Consider the following 21,938-nt stretch of genomic DNA (forward strand, 5'->3'; position numbering starts at 1 on the left):
TCGTTCTGCAGTTTGTAAAAGTATGTTTTGAGACTAATTTATCTTATTTTTGAACAGGCTTCAGCTGAACCAAAGCAAAAACCGAAACCCCAAGAAACGAGTGAGTAAGGCCGCTCGTGTCATGCTGGACATGGACAAAATTGCCAACGCCGCATCGTTGGTGAAAGATACCAAGCCCAGGCGAAAGAGGCGAAAGGTGACTCGGAATGAATCGGCTGCGGATCCAGTAGTCGAACGTAAGAGAAGCTCAACCGCAGCCGTTTCTAAACCACTTTCCGAAGCGGAGGAAGTTGAAGATGACGTTTTCGACGGCAACAACGTTTCAGACAGCGAGCCAACTGGCGACACATCAAACAGGGAAGATCGGGTACCGCAGGTCGAGAGCGTTCCATACATTCCGAACGGAGAGCTTGACGAGACGGGTGTGACTTCGGTTACGGAATCCTCACAGTCCATAACAAGTCAAGCGAACGCGGAAGTTGAATCCAGCGATTCACGACTGAACATCGAGGCCATGGATATTGAGGTGGTGGATGAAAACTCGAGGAGTCTTTTTGCAATAAAAGCTGAACCTGCGGTTTATCCCGTTCAGTTGTATGAAAGTGCCAGCAACACAAGTCTGGACGCAGGAAGTGTCGTTACCTTGCAGAACTTAGACGACAGTGAATCTACGGTAACGTACCGAAGGTCAAAAACGTCAGGCAGCGATCAATACCGAGGGCAGGAACTGAGCATTGACTCGGTCGAGTCCAAGTACTACGGAGGATGCGAAGTCGTTTACCTTCCGGAACAGTCCAGCACACATCCAGTGAAGACAGAATCAATGTATAGCAGCGGGTCGCAACTTCCCACTCCGGCGCAATCGCCTCCTCTCCAGTACGAATTACGAACCGTTCATGATCCGGATTTCGAGCCGGCTAAATTGGCGCGAGTGAAACCAGATGCACAGGAAAGCGAAACGTCACAGGAGTCGTCGTACCGCGAAGAGAACAATCCGTCCCCGGTTATGGTGCTTCCGGACGAGACAACTCCATCTTCCGATTCGCTTCAAATGAAGCCGGAGATGGAATCGACTGAATCGCCCACGGAGGATTCCACCGATTGGCAGGAGTCGGAATATTCTGGAGATCAAACGGAACAACCGGTGTACGATCAGGAAGCGGACGAGGAAGAACCACGCGGGCTGGGACCGCTTGAGGACATTGACATCAACTCGCTGGTGTTGGTAGAAAGCCAAGACACAAATGATCCCACGAAAACCATCTATGAAATCTACGTGACGGATCCGGAGACGGGCAAACTGAGTGAGAAGCCTTTGGACGTGCCGTATGATGTGATCGAGAACATCCGATCGATTCTCGAGGGTGGCGAGGAGTGAATCTTCTCTCTTTTTTTAATATTTTGGTAAGTTGTTATATTTTCGTTAAACTTTTCGGATTCGTCGCATGTCGTCACACAGCCGGGAACAGGGAAAGGGATGATTGAAGGGTTTCTCATTTTCTCGCAAATAAACACGTATTGCACGTTGTATAGTAGTACAGTAAGAATAAAAATCTATTTATCGTCAGATGTGACAAAACGAAATGAAAAATTTCAATTTGGAAGTGTTAATTCACAGTGTCCCTATCAGAAGTCTATTTTTGGGGGTGCAATTTTCCGGTTTGAGGCGTTTATGGGTCACGGAATAACCCAACTCTTCGGCCTGTAGCAAGCGGTCCTTATCGATGATGTCCATGCAGTAGAATCCTTGGTGTGATTTTTCGACGTTGGTCCGGCTGTTGTCCAAATCGTGTGTCTGATCGGCGCAATGTGCCAGACACAGATACTCCTTCAGCAAAAGCTCCGACTCCTGGAAGACGCGACTTCGCGGATAGCGAATCCGATCGAACTCGTACAATTTGCCGTAGCAACAGGGACAGCAAACAAACTTGGCCCGATGGGCGAAGCACTTTTCCAGTACGATGTCCGTGGCAACGCCACACGCATGCAACGAAACGCCAATGTCGAAAGGTGCCTTAAAGTAGTCCAGGTTGCACCGGAAGTAGACGACATTCTTCAGCCCAAGTCGCCTGACGCGATCCATTGCGAGTTGTTGGGATTCTTCCTTGTTCTCCAGCAGATAGATGGTGCACTTGGGAAGCAGGAACGCCAGCAGTATGCCGAGGTGGCCGGTTCCAGAACAAAAGTCGACTATGATGTGGCCGGGTTTGGCCAGGGCGATTACCTCGTTGGCCAGACATTCGAGCTGGTGCGTCTTGCGGTCGATGCGCTTCGTCGGGAGCTTACCACCTGTTGGAGAAAAATACAAATCAGTAGTTAATCTTGAATCTCTAGGTAACTAAACAACAAACTAAAAAGCTAAAAAGGTGAAATACTGAAGATATTTCTAATGAATTTCCATTAACAGCACTACGATGGTAATTGGAATGATTCTTAGAGCAAGGCAGCGGAATAAGTAACTACGTCGGAGTATTGGACAACAGTAACCAACCGGCTGATAAAATTTGAAAGACAACAGCTACACAGGACAGGAGTGGAAGTAAAGGGTAACGAATACATCCTATCAACAGAAAAGGGATGACAAGCTGGAATGTGAAAATTATCTAAATACCACATCAGATCATTTGTTTGTAACCAGTAGTAAATGAGTTCGTTGGAAATTATCAAGCCAATGCGCTCGACAACGGAGCAGATTTTACAGTACGACAAATTCTTCAATGACCTCAGGAGTATTAGTTCCCTATGTATTGTAACCGTTTGGTTACAAAATTGTTGATTTTTGTTTTTATTAATGTTGAATATCGGACCCTTCACGTTTCTTGTGCAAGAACAGTTGAATTACCACAGTAGCGATAGGATCATGTACCGCTATGAATGTTTCTCTTCACTACCAATGACAAGAGATGGCTGGAGAAATGAGCTAATAAGAGATATGGAGAGTTTACGTGAAACAAATTTGATCCGTTCCAACAAATCTGAAGGCTATTCTACTGGTCTGGCTCTTCTAGACATAGAAAAAGCATTCGACAGTGTTTGGCATGAAGGTTTGATCGTAAAATTAAAAAACTTTAATTTTCCAACATACATTGTTAGAATAATTCAAAGTTATCTGTCAAATCGTACACTTCAGGTTAATTATCAGAACTCCAGATTTGAAAGACTTCCTGTAAGAGCTGGTGTTCCTCAAGGCAGCATTTTGGGACCAATAGTATACAATATTTCCACATCTGACTCACCTGAGTTACCTCAGGGATGTCAAAAATCTTAACCTTCAAGTAGACATGTTGTCACGATGAGAGGGGTTTCAATAAATTGGTCAGATGAAGTAAAATATCTAGGGATCATGCTAGATAAGAATTTAACTTTCAAAAATCACATTGAGGGCATTCAAGCCAAATGTAATAAATATGTAAAATGTCTCTATCCCCTTATTAATAGAAAATCAAAACTTTGTCTTAAGAACAAGCTTTTGATATTCAAACAAATTTTCAGGCCAGCCATGTTGTATGCTGTTCCAATATGGACTAGCTGTTGTAATACCAGGAAAAAAGCTCTGCAGAGAATTCAAAATAAAATTTTGAAAATGATTCTGAGGCTCCCTCCCTGGTATAGTACCAATGAGTTACATAGAATATCCAATGTTGAAACATTGGAACAAATGTCAAATAAAACAATTCATAATTTAAGGCAAAAATCGTTGCAATCTTCTATTGCCACGATTAATGCGTTATATGTTCAGATTAAGTTAGGTTAAGTAAATTAAAAATGTTATTTTTTTTTTCTCTTATAAGCAGGTGAAATCAACTCACCTGTAAAAATCTGAACTGCTACGGCAAATGAAATGTAATATGTTGTTAACAAAATGTTAATAAAATCTTGAATTTGTTTTACCAAATTAGGATGGTAGTGTTTTCTAATAACACAGAACACCTAGATATAAGAAATGAATGTAATGTTTGGAATGATACTAATAAACAAATTAAAAAAAAAAGAGATATGGAGAGAATGACGGAATGTGGGACAATTGGGAAAGAACGGCCATTGCGAATAATCGGCCTCTTTCAATATCAGACGTCCGTGTGCTACAGACGTAGGTTTTAACTAAGTGCAGTGGTTAAGTTATAGTGAGAATAAATCAAACACCCCCACCCATAGGAGCAGGAGCAGGAGCTAAGTGGGCGTAAGGGAAGAAACCTAGCTCAGAACCTCTAGTTCTTGCCATTGTTTTCACAGTCCAGCACACGGCTCGGCACGTGAAGCCGTCAGGCTTCCGCGCCTAATTGTCAAAGACCGCAATTCCTCTGAAAGGGTCAATATCTCATGCCGGAGGCCCTAAACGTAAAGAAGATTCCCCTCTCGGCTTTCCAAGGTGGCTATGCCACGGCCGGCCGATTATCGTCCATGAGGGAGGACGCCTGCAACCCCACCGTCCAGCAACGCCCGCTGGCCCGTCAACGGAGTTGTACAAGAAACGTTTAAGTTCCCTGGAGTTAGTTTTTGTATCGCGAAAGCCCTTGATTCCCCAATAGCTAGCCGACCCTGGGATTGCCGAAGAGTCTCTTGTATCCTGAGTTGGCCTGGCACTGTAGCATTTTACCGCTTAGTTTCAGTATCACTTGTTCATTGATTTTAAAGTGGAATATGACAGTATCGACCGTAAATATCTGATGAATAATGGACGAGAACAGCTTCGGCGTAAAGCTCACAAGACTAATTAATGCGACGACGAGTGACCACTTCAGTTCGTTACAGACGGGAGCTAAGACAAGGTTGTTCAACATTACGCTAGATGGTATAATGCGGAGAGCCTGATTGAGCAGCCTAGATGCGATTTTCTCAAGATCCACTCAATTTGTTTGCTTCATTGACGACATGTACATAATCGGAAGACAGGGTAACCACCAAATTTTCATTTTCAAATTCCCGCTTTTTTCCCGATATATGTTTCAAAATTTTTCCGATTTTTAGTTGTGCTAATAGGGAGATGGATCAAATTCTTGGAACTTTGACAGTGTTTTTTAGGTTACTGATCCCATACTTTGCAACATGTTTCTTACTTAACTGCATCTTACTCTTATTAATGTTCGAATCCTCTGAGCAGAATCTCAATAGACAAACTTAAAAGTAGATGGAGTACCGTGTACCTTTCAATTCCGCTCCTAAATGCTTATCTTTGACAGATACGCGTATTTCGACTACCACTTGCAGTCTTCTTCAGTGTCAGTTACTCGTATCCACCATCGTATCCATCCAGAGTGTAAAAAGTTTTTGAAGAAGTAGGCCTTGCTGAGCAAGCCATGAAATACTGACAAGCGCTAGTGGAGTTCATTACGAATCAAGCCTTCAAACTGTATAGACCATTCTCTCCTAATAAACGTTCTTTAGTTGTTTGAGATTGAGTCTTTCTCTTGGCCCATCCGCCCAGTCCTTAATTTTACAATAGGTTATGGGCCCAGCAAAGGAAGGAATCCCGCAGCTGACCGGACCGAATTACGAGAATTGGGCGCTTCCGGGTCAAGCTTCACATGGATGCAGTGGAAGTATCGTCCGTGTTGTCGGAACCAGCTCCGGCTGTAGGCGATGCAGGTCGTGCAAAATGGGAGCAAACGGACAGGAAGGCTAAATCGGTGCTGGTGGGATTCGTGGCGGATGAAATTCTTGAAGTTGTCCGGGAAAAGGAAACGGCGTCTGAAATGTGGAAGGCTCTGGAAGAAACCTTTGCGAAGCGGTCAGTTTCAAGCCAAACGTTGCTGAGGAAACAATTGGCCCGTTTACGTAAGAAGGAGGGAACTTCAATGCGAGCTCATTTCAATGTATTCGATGACCTTGTCCGGCAACTCAAGTCCGCAGGAGCCAAACTGGAGGAAGGTGATTTGGTATGTCAATTATTCTTAACCCTGCCCGATAGTTATGACCCCTTGGTGACGGCACTCGAGAATCTGGCGGAGAAGGACCTGAAGCTAGAGACAGTCAAGCAGCGGCTGCTGGCTGAAGAAAGCAAGCGTGAAGACCGTCTGGATGACTCGAGTGAAGACAACGGGGCAGCGTTCATTGGTGGCAAGAAGAAGAACCAGAAGAAGTTTACTGGCAAGTGCCATCGGTGTGGAAAACTTGGTCACATGAAGAAGGACTGTCGGTCAAAGAAGCTGGAAGGTAACGCAAATGCAGCAGTCGGCAGTAAGGCGGTCGCATTCATGGCAAACGGTGACCAGACGAAGTCTGAAGCAGGGAAGATCCACTTTTGCGTAGACTCGGGATGCAGTGATCATCTCGTGAATGATGCAAAACATCTGCGATCCATGCGGAAATTGAAGGATCCCTTCGTAATCGATGTAGCCAAGAATGATGTGACACTCGTCGGGAAGTTCGCAGGAGATATAAAAGGTATGTCCAACAAAGGAATTGAATTTCAGATAAAAAATGTTGTGCTCCTGCCGGATCTCCGAGAAAACCTGCTCTCGGTGAAGAAGCTCTCGCAGGCTGGAATCGATGTTCTATTCACTGGTCGTGGAGGTCAAGATCGTGCGGAGTTCAAGAAAAATGGAGAGCTTATTGGCGTGGCATACCTTCGCGGAAACTTATACCAACTGGAATTGGATGTCGGATCTGTAGCTAATATCAGCGTGGCTGGGATGAGCAAGTTGTGGCATCGTCGTATGGGACATGCAAGTCAGCAAGCATTGAACACTCTCGTTAAGCATGAAATGGCCACTGGGTTTACGAAGAAGCTTGAAACAATTGGTTTTTGCGATACATGCGTGATGGCCAAGCAGTGCCGGGAATCATTCGATGGAGTTCGAGAACGTGCCACACGTCCACTGGAACGAGTTCATTCAGACGTGTGTGGCCCTATTGATCCACCGGCCTGGGACGGATCGCGGTACTTCGTATCGTTCATAGACGACTGGACGCATTTTGCTGTAATCTATCCAATCAAGCGCAAGTCTGAGGTATACCGATGTTTTAAGGAGTATGAAGCGATGGCTACAACTCAATGGCAGACAAGAATATGCAAGTTTACTGTGGACCAAGGCCGGGAATTCTTTTCCAACGAACAAAGAAGCTACTACAAGAAGCGAGGCATTCAGGTACAACCCACAGTAGCTTATTCCCCTCAACAAAATGGAGTAGCTGAACGGTTCAACCGAACTTTGGTGGAGAAGGTAAGATCAATGCTCATTGATTCAAAAGCTCCGAAGAACCTGTGGTCAGAGGCGGCACTGACTGCGACGTACCTCCTGAACCGTTGTCCGACGGTGGCAGTGCCTGAAAACGTTACTCCTGCAGAAAGATGGACGAATGCAAAACCGAACCTTGACAAGATAAGGATTTTCGGATGCAAGGCCATGGCATGGATCCCGAGCCAACAAAGGAAGAAATTGGACCCGAAAAGCCGTGAGACGGTGATGATTGGATACGCTCCAAACGGATACCGGCTTTGGGACAGAGCATCAAGAAAAATAATAATAGCGAGAGACGTGAAGTTCAACGAAGAATGTTTTCCATACGCAGAGCAAACTGATGAATCAAGTCAAGTTCCGTTGGTAGTCCCCACGCTATACGAGCCAGAGGGGGAGCTGTTGAATAATCCTGGTGAAGAGGAACCACATACTGATGTTGTCGATCATGAATCTGATGAAGAAACCATATTTGAAGAAGTTGAAGAGGAAGCAAATCCTGGGGCGCTCCCTTCGCAACATAGAGGTGACGGTTGTTCAGAGTCAAACACCAGGCGCAGCGAACGGGAGCGCAGGCTCCCAGGTAAGTTTTTTCGATTTTTTAACTGGATTCAGAGCAATCTCTGCTGCTGACAATTCCGATTCTTCAGATCCGCCGTCCTCCTATGAGGAGATCGATGGACGCAATGATCGAGACTGTTGGTTGGCGGCTGTCCGGGACGAGCTGCGTTCGATGGATACCAACCAGGTGTGGCGACTAGTGAAGCGACCCTCCGGAGTGAAACCATTGCAGCCAAATGGGTATTCTGCGTTAAAGAAGATGCTGATGGAAATGTCGTTAGGCATAAGGCAAGATTGGTCGTAAAGGGCTTTCTTCAAAAATCTGGCATCGATTATCAAGAAACCTATGCGCCGGTAGCCAAACTGACGACGATTCGAGTGGCATTAGTTGTGGCGCTGCAAAGGGGCATGGTTATACACCAAATGGATGTGCAGACGGCCTTCCTGCATGGTGAACTGCAAGAGACAATTTATATGGCAATACCCGAAGGTGTCGAAGCGGATGCTGAAACAGTCTGCCTGTTGAAAAAATCGTTATATGGTCTGAAACAAGCTCCGAAGTGCTGGAACGAGAAATTGAATCAGGTACTATTGAAGCTTGGGTTCAAGAGATCGAAGCATGACTATTGTGTATATACCCGCATCGACGAGAGGGGGAACGATGATGTCTACATTGTCATATACGTCGATGATTTGCTAATCATGGGAGTATGCGCCAAAACGGTGGACGATATCAAAAAGAAGTTATCCCAGTTCTTCAAGATGACTGATTGTGGTGAGTTACAACACTTCCTTGGGATGAAGATCGCCTATGACCGAGTATTGGGAACAATGTGCCTTTCGCAAGAAGCTAGTATTGAAAAAGTTTTGAAGAAATTCGGTATGGATGATTGTAATCCAACAAAAACTCCCATGGAGAAGGGGCTACAGCTGACACGAAGCAATACCGGAATGATTGGCGAACCGTATCGTGAACTTCTCGGAAGCTTAATGTATATAATGATGTCAACTCGACCGGATGTTTGTTTCCCAGTAGGATTTTCTTGGACGTTTTCAGCAACAACCAGAACAGCAACACTGGACGGCCTTGAAACGAGTAGTACGATACATGAAAGGGACCAAGAACATATGTTTGGAATACTCTCGAAATAATGAAGCGGAACCTTTGGTCGGATTTGCTGATGCGGACTGGGCAACGGATACAGTGGACAGAAAATCGGTGAGTGGATTCTTGTTCCAGGTTTATGGCAATACGATCTCCTGGTCAAGCAAGAAACAAACGACTGTGGCCACCTCGTCCAGTGAAGCCGAGTATATAGCGTTGAGCGCAGGTGTGGCAGAATCGATTTGGATATCTGGACTCTTAACTGATCTTGGAGTAAAGATGACGAAGCCTGTGACCATCTATGAGGACAACCGTGGGTTGCATAGGGATGGCCCAAAACCTGGAGTGCAAACGGGCAAAGCATATTGATATTAAACATCATTTTATTCGCGACCACATTGCAGCCGGACGCATTCGGGTGGAACCGGTTTGCACAGACAGGCAGTTAGCAGATATTTTTACAAAAGCGTTGGACATTGCAAGATTTGAAAACCTACGACGAACCATTGGACTCCACAATCGAGAGGGGGTGAAGAAGTAGGCCTTGCTGAGCAAGCCATGAAATACTGACAAGCGCTAGTGGAGTTCATTACGAATCAAGCCTTCAAACTGTATAGACCATTCTCTCCTAATAAACGTTCTTTAGTTGTTTGAGATTGAGTCTTTCTCTTGGCCCATCCGCCCAGTCCTTAATTTTACAATAGTTTTTACTAACCAGAACCAATTCCAAAATCATAAAAAAATACCGAAACCAAAAAATAAATCCAAAATTAACCAATGGGGGAAATGCTTATTCACTAAAAGAACCCAAAAACCAATTCTAAATCTAACCAAAAACTAATAAACTAATTACAGAGTAAACGAATGTATCTTACATTATCAACGTAGCTTTAATCCCCAAGTGCACATGGGCAAACACTGTGACCGATTGAATGATTTGCTTGTCTTTCCCATAGTAATTCCCATATAAACTTTGAAAATCTTGTGCAGTCTCAATTTTCATCCGAATGAGCTTAAATTTTGGGAGGACACTTGACACAATTTGATCTCGAATCGAATGAGCGGTGTGGAGCAAAAAACAATTTTTGAACCACTCTGATAGGATACGTATTGTCTGTCGAGTCCCTGTCTCATATCTAAACGGCTTTGTGGATTCGACAACGGATCACGTTGCTTATATTCAAGTATTTTAGGTTTGACTCTCTCCATATTAAAAGAAATATCATGTCAAATTCACTCCATTTTAAAGTGACTTAGGACAGATTTACTACATATTCAAGTGCTTCATGTTTCGTTCGCTCCAGATCCGCAAGTGATTCATGTCAGATTCACTTTATTTTCAAATGATTCAGGATTGATTCACTTCATATAGAAGTGATTAATTGCCAAGTGTTTCATATCTGCTTCACTCATATTCAACTGTTTCAGGTTTGATTCACTTAATGTTCAAGTAATTCAGCTATGATTGACTTTATATTCAAATGATTCAAGACTGATTTACTTTTATTTTCCAGCGATTTATGTTTGATTCGCTCCATATCCAAGTGTTTCATGTCGTATTCACAGCATATTCAAGTAATTCAGGTCTGATTTGTTTTATAATTATTTGTCTTTATTTGAGTGGCTTTTCGTCCTTGGCGAGTTCGACACTAAGATGATTTGTTTTATATAAAAGTGATGCAGGTCTGAATAACTTCATATTTACCTATTTCTAGTGCTAATTACTTGATATTCAAATGGTTCGGGTTTCATTCATCTAGAGTTTAGGTCATGCAGTTTTGTTTCACTGCATTTTCCAAATATGCAGGTATGATTCATTCATATTCAAGCAGTTTAGGGCTGATTCAAATGATTTAGGTTGGAATCTCTTCGTAATTGAGACTGATTAACAACTACCGAAAAGCTAAACATTACATATAATTTGCAATTGAATTAGATGGACAAATTGATGTGAAGATTTGCGAAAAAGTTACACGTCTTCTCAGTGAGAATCGAACTCACGACTCCCTGATCTCTAGTTAGGGCGCGTTACCCCTACGCCATGAGAGGACTCATGAACGCAGAAGTTAACCTGATTTCGATTTATGCTCAATAATCACGTGGTCCTTTTTCGCAAAGTGCACCTCTTTCGGAAGAATTAGATGCCCATCCAAACTCAACGCTTTCTATTTATATCCAATGATTAGCCCCGAGAGCGCATTATTTTTAGGTAATGAAATAGCACACAACACTAGCCCGCAACTGTACTTGCGTAAGAAAGCGCCTTAACAAATATTAAAAGTAACAGAAATGGGGAATATAACTGTTAGTTTTTGAATTTATTGTTCAAAACGATAAACTTTTCACTTACCCCACTTGTGGGGCAAGTTAAAAGTAAGGAGACATTTTTCAAAAACTTTTTCTGTATTTTTATCTTTAATTTTACATAAAAATCAATTTCAGCATACTGCTTATATTTGGTGGGAGTCAAGCTAAAAAATATACACGACCTCATTTGTTTCAATTTGAAGTCTCTATAATTCGAAGAATCTCAACTATACGAATTCCATTACCAACTTGCCCCACGGTACCTTAAAAAGGAAAATTGAATGTATCATCACTTGAATGAAAAAATTGAATTTGAACTTCTTCGTGTAAAACATGATGCTTGCAATTTCGTTTGTTTTTTTATTATTCGGTCACTATTCGGCCGAATAGCGGAATTAATTATTCGGCTGACCGAATATTCGCCTGACCGCATATTCGGCAAAATCAAAATAATCCAGATATTCGGCCCGAATATTCGGTACATCTCTAGTCTGCTTAGATTTTCAAATTTTCCATGTTATTTAGATCAAAAGATATAACTTGCTTGAAATTTTTTAATTTCAGTTGCTCACTAGCGCCACCTAACGGCAAAATTTCGAAACAAACTGTCTGTCTTACGAATGTCCTTGACTTTCTGAAAAACTTTGCCGAAGACTCGATATTTCTATCTCAATGCTCAATTTTATATGCTCACTAGCGCCACCTAGCGGCAAAATTATAAACCAAACAGTTTGCCTTCCGGATGTTCTTGATCCGCTGAATAACTTTGCTGATCAATTATCTAGAACGAATCGTTGTTACTGGGAAATTTTTGTGTATGAGAGTTATAGTAAAGTTCTACAAAAAAAAAATCCAAAATAAACAATGGTGTGGCAAGTAAACTTAAGTTTGAATACATTTTTCGCGAACTTTAAATGTTTCATATTCAAATTTGTGAGTCATTAGATAAATTTGTCTCCGAGACGTCGGGAATAGATCTGAACTGCTGGTAAGTAGACGACAGTGAAGCAGTTGTATTCAAATGTGACAGCAAAACTGTGAACATTTAAATCCCTTTACGCAACATTTTTTTTTTCAATGTTATATTGACACCAATTTTCTGAAGTTTTTAGATTGAAAAGATAATAAAACCATGTTACTATTTGTTTCTGTAGAACAAACATAAAACTTTGTTCATACTGAAGATTATTCTTAGACACGCTTTTAATTCTGCTATAAGTGTTTATAATATGACGTTTTATTATTTATTTTTATTTATTTTTCCTACACTGAACGAAAGAACCTTCTTTATATTGAATGATTCGTAATTCACATGGCCGCAAAACTTCATTTTCCTTATTTTGAATGACTACGAAAAAAGATGATGCTTCCACCGACTACAGAACGAAAATCATCCAATTTAGTAATGATTTGCTGTACATAGCCGTATGGCAATAAGTAGATAATTGAATGAAGTCAACACAAATGGATAACCTACAGGTTCTGAAGGATTTTATTTCCTTCGCATGTCCTAATTCGAAAATCATTCAATTACCATCTAAAATATCATACAGCAAATTAATGATCCCAACTGTCAAATCATGCTTGAAACATTGTAAAAATATGGTGGCAGCAGCATGGTGTGTTAACTTTTCCATCATGGATTTTGTAGGTAATTGTTATTTTAAAATGAATTCTCCTAAATAATCTTTATTGGCATCAACCAAGGTTGCAACAAGTACCGTCTGTTTTACTTTCAGGGATATATCGAGACCGCTTATACGCAGTTTTGAGCAATCATGTATTTTTGTGAAATTAAGGTTTTTGGACAAGGATTTTGGTGGAGTCACAACGGGCAGTCAGCTACTCCTGTGGACATGAGATAAACTCATATTTGTGAATTATGGAAATAAATAATGAAGTGCATTAAACTATCAACGTCTGATTATTTTTAATCCCATTGGAATTATTGTGATGTTTTATTACCAAGCATGCAATGTGGTTTGTTTACATCCATGAATGATTATCATTCAAATCCGAACATCTTTTTGAAAGGAGAAAATAGTTCCAAAATCGGATGATTTTCATTCGGCGTGATTTGTAAACAGATGATTCCAACAGAGATGAAAATCATCCTGAATGTGTCTGAAAATAGGCATGGGGCTCGGATGAGTCGAAAATCATTCAGTTCAAGGCGGGGGATTCCGTTCAGTGTACGCAACATTTTTGGCGTCTTACGTAGGTTATATGGACATTACATTAATTTTTTTTTTTTTTTTGTTGACGAGATTTTTAGCCCTGGGCTAGTTTATCTTGAGACCACAGATTTTGCTACAAGTCCAATGAAACAGTCGTTTGTTAGGTGACCTTTACTTACATCTTTGTCAATCTACTGTATAAAAACTAATTGTTTTCAAGCATGAGCTCATCTATTTTTCAGTAAATATGTATTTCTCAGTCGTACATTTATGTTTTAAGGCCGATCGGATTTATTTTTCGATTTTTTAGTAGCTCAAAATTGAACATTACTAAAGAGAGTGGAGCAAAAGTTTGAGTGGACCAGATTTTATTTCTAAGATTTCTAGCTCAATTTAAAATCAATGCTTATAAATACCACAGTGGTCAAGTAAGAGACTTTCACTACAAATATCATAAGAATCGATTGAGATTTGGAAAAAAATATATTTTTTGGTTCAAACTTTCATTGCATAGGAATTAATAATGATCAAATCTACTTTGATTTTTTATTTAAGGGCGTTTTTAGGCATTATAAGGATACTGTGAGGTGTATTAGTTGTTACATAATTGCTTGGAATCATTTATTGGCCCATAGTGTGGCAAAAGTTCTAATCAGCGGGGCAAAAGTTCGACCCATGTAAGCTCGCAGAGAAATTTACAAATTACCCCAAATTCATATATTATCTTCAAAATTAGCCGAAATTGGTCCGATCGTGCGATAAAAGCCACCAACATTTCACATTTTCACTTAGTTTTCTAAAAAACTCCTATTTTTGAGCTTTGGGCAATTTTATGATGAAACATTAGTAAGTTATATGTAAACATAAGTTTATGGCTGGTATAAAGTATGTCTGTCGTAAAAGTGTCGGTATTTTGTGTTTCGGCCAGTGAACTTTTGCCCCACAGGTGAAGCAAAAGCTCATTCAAGACAATCAGCGAAATTATAGCAAATATTTCGAAGGCTTACTGTATAGTAATTTCTTTTCAACTGCTATTGTTTTTATGAAAAATTTTGATTATACCACTAATGTCGAACTATTGCCCTACCTTAGTCTGATTGAATATTAATAAATTCATGAGCAAAATACCTTCCATCCTGCTTTCTTCAAACAACTGTTATGGTACGAATTTGCAAAAATATGGTAGGATAGATTTTTTTGAATACAAAAAATAAAACCTTCAATTCTTCAATATGATACGGTAGCCAAGCAGTTTTAGGTTTTAAATTTTTAACTCTAACAAAAAAGGTATTATTCTATCCTATGTTCAAATTTTGGTTTCGAGAGGTTTATGAAGCAATGAATCGTTCGCTACAGAAATACTGAGCAACAATGATCCATATTTTCAAACTAGCAAGCGTTTTTTTTTTCAAAGGCTTGGGTTTTTTTACTTGTCGGCTTCAAGAGGTTAGAATTTCACATTGATCTTGAACCTTAATTGAACTGATACATTTAAATCTTTATCTTGTTTTATAAATTTCCAAAAATTCTAGTGTAAATCGAATTGGAAAGGAAAATCCTGATTAGAGTCTGCTATTAAATCCTTGTATTCTGTTCGAGATCTATTAGATTGGGTTGAATACGTCATCTTGGCAATATAAAACAAAAAAAAAAAGATTTTAAATACGTTTACTATTTTTCCATAAAAGTGACATTTGGTAACTAAGAAAGTTGATCAATCGGTTTTGGGACGATTTTCAGGTTTTGATCTACCTCTGTATGAAATTGCGCCACTATAATCGGTTCACAAATATTATCGAAACAAGCATTATTAAGTTATATAAATCCTTTAAGACTTTTGTCTCTCATGAGAAGGGGCCGTGGCCCCCTCAAGTCTGATGGCTATTTACGCCTATGATAATGAGGAGAATGACTACGGATCCATCGAGTAGAATGTGACACAAATGTTAATTTGTTATGCTTCTCTCATTAGAATCATAATAAAAAACCACATTTATTATGTTGGTATCATAAAACTACAACAACTTCATTCTCGCAAAATTATAATAAATAGATAGGGCTTAGGCGCGATGAAGCTCTATTTTGTCACCGAAAAGTGGATTCGGACAATTAAAAATGACTTTCTATTTCATTATTATTTCTAGTATAGTATTCAATACATAGAAATGTATTTACGACGATTCTAAATGAAAACAGACGAGACCAGATTTGAATTCGAATAGATGCATAAAACAAACTGATCAAAATCATTATTGACCAACATGACAAAAGTAGTAAACTTAAAATGTTCAACATGTCCAAGTACTAATAAACATGTTAAAAAGGGGTCCACCCCGTTTGGCATAAAGTCGTTTGGCATACTAGTCGTTTGGCATAACAGTCGTTTGGCATAATAGTCGCTTGGCATAATGGTCGTTTGGCATAATTTGATAAAGGAAGATACAGCATATGCCCGTGATACAGTGATATGCCGCAGGGGGGTATACGCAACGAGGTTCGCCTACCGTTCATGTTTTGTGGGTGTATTCGTTTGGCTCACAACGCTGCTAGGCATCTCGCTGTTTGAGTGTTGAAATGCGTTAGCATTTGTTGTCTGGCATGGCCCGCGTTTCGACCTGTGCTGTTTGGGTCGGCCCGCGTGAGAGATTATGCTGTTTGGGACGGCCCGCCCGAGAGATGATTGTTAGGCGAGCTTTGTTTGTAGTTGACAGCCGTACACCCACCCTGATATGCCGTACCATAAGAAGCGTCATCAAATTCCATGTTCCTTTATTTTTTCAAATGACATCGAATAACTTAGGCGTTGGATATATTTTTGTTAAAGATGCGCCATAATATCCTGGACTTAATGACCCCGGAAGTCATGTATGAATGCAATACCAAAAGAGCTGTATTGGATATTGGTTTCCTTGAAAAATGATGATTAGAAGTATGTCCTATCACTAACTGACAACGGAATGTACGATCGTGAGCAGTTTATACACACCCCTTTGCTTAATGGAAAGAATTTGATCAAATTCAATGTTTTTCACAATTATGCCAAACGGCTATTATGCCAAATGGCGATTATGCCAAACGACCGTTATACCCAAAAGGAATTATGCCAAACAGCTATTATGCCAAACGACTGTATGCCAAACAGCATTATGCCATACCGGCATTATTTTTTTTTTTTTTTTATTTTTTATTTTCTTTATTAACGAGAATTTTAACTTATAAGCTAGTTCTTCTCGTATACGGCATTATGCCAAACGGGGTAGACCCGTTAAAAAGGACCTTTAGCAATACTGACCAACGGGACTGAGGAAAAACTAGATCAAACAGTCAACACATAAAGTTTCCGATGTCGTTGACTATAATCAGCGATGTAGTCAAATGTAATTCAATGAAAACTCACTAAATCCTGTTTATTCCTAATACTAAAAGCTCTCTTTCTTTTTATCTTTTTCATGCATAACAACTAACAACAACACCATCACGAGGGAGCAAGTGGTCTGTCGTATGTATCAAAACGTCGTGTTAGGAGCCGAACCACATAGATCAGCACGGACACGGATCGAATTGACATCAAACTGAGGTAAAAACGATCCATATGCGTTGGGTGGGTATACTAAGAAAGGGGTAAGTACCATTTTAAATGTTTAGCGAACGCATATTGTATACCATTTCAGCCCCCCTATATATTCATAATACCGTACCATTAACTTTGTCTATCCAAACTGTAACTAACTTGAAACATTATTCAATTGAATTCTCATTTTGAGAAGACCTCAGAACAATAACCATTTGGTTTATTCTACGACGGGCGTGAGGTTAGAATAGTCGGTGGTCGAATAGCGATGTGACAATTCTCGACTCGAGTGAAGTGACCTCGCCGTCTAAATCAAATGGAGAGTCACTTCACTCGAGTCGAAAATTGTCACATCGCTATACGACACGACAATTCTCACCTCACGTCACTCGGTAGAATAAACCCTAATAAGACGAACATAAAACACATCGATGACCAAACCAAACACGTTTACAGTACATTTAGATTTGATGCTTATCCTCATATTAATTATCTACAACTTGAATTCGGTAGTACAAGATGGCAAAATAGACAGTCTCTCTCCTAGAAAAGTATTGTATTGATTAGCTTTCCAGTACGACCTTCGGAAGATAAAGACTATTTAAAACCAAACACTTGATTCATATTTTAAATTTCTTAATATAGTATAACACATCACGTTACACACTAGTAGCATAAACGACTAAAATACTAGAGAATACATGACGTACAATGACGAGGCACTTCAGATAGTTCTTTGTTCGCGTATAGATGGAAGTACATTTCATGTTTTTCACTTCAATGGCCTTCATTCCATTCGGGAAAAAAGGATCTCCCTATCGCTATCGTTTGATATACGACCGCATTCTGTATAATTAACATTTTCTGTCTATCATTCTTAAAAAGATGCCTGGAGATGACATCTGTGCTACAATTTGTCAACATAGACTACTGCAACATAGCTCTGTATGTTAATTTCCAAGAAATGCATTAATTAATAATATATATATTCATGTCGCTTCTCCATGCGTAAACAAGAATCCGATTGCTCAGAACTAAAGGATGACTATACAAACATGACTACGGGAAGGGAAACTGAAAGCAAAAACTATTGAATAAAACTTACTTCTGCACAATATTCAAACAAAATAGTGTTAAAGCGGGCAACATAGCCTATTCCGTCTAAATATTGGCAAAAGTAAAGGTAAACATTTGCACTACGGGATCCAGAACAGACAACGAAGCTGTCATGCAGCTCCAGCTGAGTACACCATAAAAAGATATTAGCAATGGAAGTCTACCCGTTTCTGAGGTGATGCTAAACTTATTTTAGTGAATCCGTATTTTATGACGTAGTGTAGGTAAGTTTGCTAACGCAAAAGCAGCCTCTCTGCCATAAAATTGTCTTATTACCAACCCATACACCCCGCATGAACTGCAGTTGGATTGCAACAATCTACAGTTAAAAATACAACATCAATATCTTTTGCCCCTTTCCCACATTGGTCTGCATTCTGAAGTGACAGGCGCCATTGTTGTCTAAACACCAGCATTTGTACACTGAGGGTATCTGTTAGTCCCAAGCCAGTCATCTGGTTGCTTCCTTGTGTAAGTGCAGCTAATCTGGCGATACTGGAGTAGCATCCACGGGCGGCCAATCGAGCTCAAACTTTATCCGTGTGCAAGGAACTTCTTTGATGGTGTAAGGACTGTTCATTTTATAAAGTGGACACTTGTTTGTGCTATATCTTTTTTATTTATTGATAAATCATAATCGGTTTCTGTGCATCATTTAACTATTATTCTACAATGCTATGAAAATATAAGATCTTTGAAAATGCTTTTGGTTAAAGAGCTACATAGTTTTTCCAAAAACTCCTAAGAAAAGCTGATCGTCAATGTTTAACATTATTTTTCGCAAAACAAAAATCCTTATTTTTATGAACAAATTGTATGTTTGTATCCTTTACTATTCTACTAAAGGTATAGCTTTAAAAAATCAATTATATTCCACCATTCTCTGACATTAGGTAACTTTAGTGATTTACCTATACACCATCCTTTAGCTCCCAGCAAAAGAGAAGAGTAAAACGCGTGTTCAAAACTAGTTGGATTACTACAGAAATTATATTTGTATAACGAGAGCTAAATCGTGAGTTTAAACCACAATCTTAAGTGTAAATTTTACTGTTTATGATAGTTTTACTGAAAAGTCTCATACTTTTAAAATCATGTACGCATATTTATCGATCTACAGCAAATTGTAAACGGTTTTCTCCGAATATTCCAATTGGTAATATCAGAATAATATACTGTGGAAATAATATGTGGAAAATAAAATCGATTTTTATTACAGCAGTGTTGCCATTTTGATGATTGTCAATGTACTTTGAAAGGTCTTCTGAGAATAAAGCAATTGTTTTCTATTGTGCTTTAAATGTGACGTGGGGACTATATAAGTAACTCTATTAAGACGTAAGTTATTTATCATAATAGTACTATATTAGCACTTCCGTTAGGACGTACTTTAAACCAAAAAAAAACGCTCATATCAGTTCTTTTCAAATTTAAAATATTTTTCTCTAAAAAATATAAGGGGAAAATGATTTAATTATATCTGTTAAAATTGTTGCTCCAAAAATAACTTGATTTTTATCATTCAGCCTTCTGATTGATGATGCTTTCGGAGAACAAGCCTTTTTTTGAAAATAAAAAATATAATTTGTCGAGTTTTCCAGCCTTATCTCTAACAATCATTGATTTTGATAACCTCCAAAAATCGACCGTTTTAATCCTTGTTCCATATTCGTGTGAAATTTAATTATTTTGAAGATATTTTATTATCACACATTGTACAATACTAGTCAAACGATGTACTGAAAACCTGAATAAATTTCATTGATAAATTAAAAAGATACAGCATGCACAAGTGTCCACTTTATAAAATGAACAGTCCTTATATGAAAACGGCCGTAAGGAGAAGAAGAATGCACTACGAGCTGGTAACAACTCTTTGGCGTCCTCAGAACCCAGGAAATCGTAAGGTTGGAATGGGCGGGGCATGTTTTATAATTCCAGACAACAAATGGTGTTTGTTTCGAATCCGGTGGATACAATGTGCAGAGCAGGTGTTGATAGACTCACACTCAAATCTCAATCAATTACGCTCTCCCGTGAGAGAAAACTCATTCGCAAATCTCACGCTTGAGATTTTGATGCAAAAATCACTCAATCAACCCAAACCCAAAATGATCCCGAATGTAGTTGTTTAGGTTAGAAAGGATTACTATAATTTTACCAGACTAACAAGAATTTATTGCTGTGTGTAAGTAAACTGTGGAAATACGAGACAATGAATCAAAAAGTGAACCAACTCATCCATGATTTTTTGACTGCTGAGTTGTGTGATTGATAACTCACACATGAAAAATCTCAAGCGTGAGTTATGAGAAATTGAGTTTTTCACAATACTGCTGCAGAGGAGGGTAGTCAACTAGACGGATCGACCAAGTGGAGCAAGGCTAGGAAACGTGAGGCATTCGAGAAACCGGAGTCAAATAGTCCTAAATCGAGTGAACTGAAATTATATTGTGGCGCAGGTGGTATTCTGAGGGATATTGCACCAGTAAAAGTAAATTAAGTAGGTATGTCTATACTCACCCTCGGGTTTGGCATCCAACGGAACTGCATCCCAGTCAAACAGATTTTCGTCTCGATCGTTCGGCATACTCTCCACGGACAAATCCAAGCGTTTAACTTTCTCGAGAATGCCCAGCACTTCCGGTTGATTAGTGGTGAGTACTTTGTCGCCCAGTAGGTTCAGCTTCTTGGTGTCCGCCTTGTAGAGGCTGAAGCTCGTTGGAACGTCCACTTTCAACTGGTCTGCTTCCATGGGCTTCAGCAGAGCTTGATCGAACAAGATCAGCTCTTCGCAGACTTGCATCAGTTCACATTCATCGTCGGCCACAACTCGATCGTACCAGTTTGTTATTCTAGGTAGGTGTTCCTGAAGCCTCTCTATCGGGAGTCGTTTGTTAATCAAATGGATACATATGAAAAGCATCACATCGGCAAGGGTTTTAGTGAAGCCTTCGGCAAACTTGTGATTTTCGTGAAAATCAAATTGAACGGCCTCGCCACTTAACTCGTATTCTTTGCTCGACGAAACTTTAACGTTCTGCATATCGTTCACCAGTTTGTAAATGTTGTGGACTTTCAACGGTTGAGCAAGATGACTCTCCAGTTTGCCAATGTCCTCTGGAAGGGTTACAGTCGAGGTATTGCGAAGCCGAAGCACCTCCCGAACGCATTCTACGATATCAACTTCGCAGAACTTGGTCCACATGGATACTTCAGCCGGTGCTAGAAGGGTGTTACCTTTGAATCCAAGAATAGGCTTCGGACTTGGCGCAGAAGACCTATGGTATTTCGTTATGTGTCTGCAGATGCCACAGAGACCGGAAACGATCCATACATTGTGTTTAAGGGAAGGCAATTGACAAAAGGTGGCAGGTTTCGGCCATCTATCTGCCGGAAAGAAACTAACATCGTACCCCGTCAAATCCAACCAGACGCTGTCGCATTGCTCCTCAACTTCTGTTTTGCGTTGAACAAAACTGACCAGAAGATTATCGCCGATTGCCGGGTGACGCAGGTATCTGCTCAGACCTAGGACTACGTAGCTTTCGATAGGAACTTCAACGGCAATTGTCCCTTCGTCACAGCGTTTCAAGTAATACTCCAAATAGAGGAAAATCATCCTAAACGAAACTTATTTTAACTTGTCTATTGGTTTAGTTAGTTATTCTCAGCAGGTTCCAAGCTGGTTCTGGATTTTGAGCATAGCCCTTCGGTTGAGCGATTTCTGTCGTAAGAACGATACAGCCGTCGACAGGCAGCCCACTATGGTTAGCGATATCTGGAAGGACCAATAGTGCTTTTCGTCCAGCCAAGCCACTCGATCACAACTGAAATTACGCAATTCGTATTAGATTTCGTCCAATCTCATCCTACGACATACAGTGGCTCAAATTCATATTCGGAGTGAGAGACGCATATTG

General features: G+C 40.1%; 2 protein-coding genes across 3 annotated transcripts in view; one reads left to right on the plus strand and one right to left on the minus strand.

The window, feature by feature from the left end:
• The window catches only part of LOC110680910 (transcription factor TFIIIB component B'' homolog), a 34,010-nt gene extending 32,426 nt beyond the window's left edge, over window positions 1-1,584 (plus strand). For both annotated transcript variants that reach the window (XM_021856697.1, XM_021856698.1), the window contains exon 5: window positions 58-1,584. In XM_021856697.1, coding sequence (XP_021712389.1) covers window positions 58-1,378 — 1,321 coding nt within the window. In that variant the 3' untranslated portion in view covers window positions 1,379-1,584. The remainder of the gene's footprint in view (window positions 1-57) is intronic.
• LOC5568637 (glutathione S-transferase C-terminal domain-containing protein homolog) lies at window positions 1,529-21,864 on the minus strand. Its single transcript, XM_001652414.2, has 2 exons — window positions 20,539-21,864; window positions 1,529-2,289 (listed from the first exon to the last, which is right to left on the minus strand). Exons 1-2 carry the CDS (start codon window positions 21,635-21,637, stop codon window positions 1,613-1,615), a joined length of 1,776 nt encoding a protein of 591 aa, XP_001652464.1. The 5' UTR covers window positions 21,638-21,864; the 3' UTR covers window positions 1,529-1,612.
• Between the last annotated feature and the right edge of the window lie 74 nt (window positions 21,865-21,938).

The sequence above is a fragment of the Aedes aegypti genome, unplaced genomic scaffold (genome assembly GCF_002204515.2).
Source record: "Aedes aegypti strain LVP_AGWG unplaced genomic scaffold, AaegL5.0 Primary Assembly AGWG_AaegL5_hic_scaff_1995_PBJ_arrow, whole genome shotgun sequence".
Taxonomy (NCBI): domain Eukaryota; kingdom Metazoa; phylum Arthropoda; class Insecta; order Diptera; family Culicidae; genus Aedes; species Aedes aegypti.

Bases quoted from the DNA above. Each gene is read 5' to 3' on its own strand.
- LOC5568637 (XM_001652414.2), bottom strand. From the start codon at position 21,637: ATGATTTTCCTCTATTTGGAGTATTACTTGAAACGCTGTGACGAAGGG. The intron at 2,290-20,538 runs GTGAGTATAGAC...TTTCTCCAACAG, and splicing joins GTTGGATGCCAAACCCGAGG to GTGGTAAGCTCCCGACGAAG.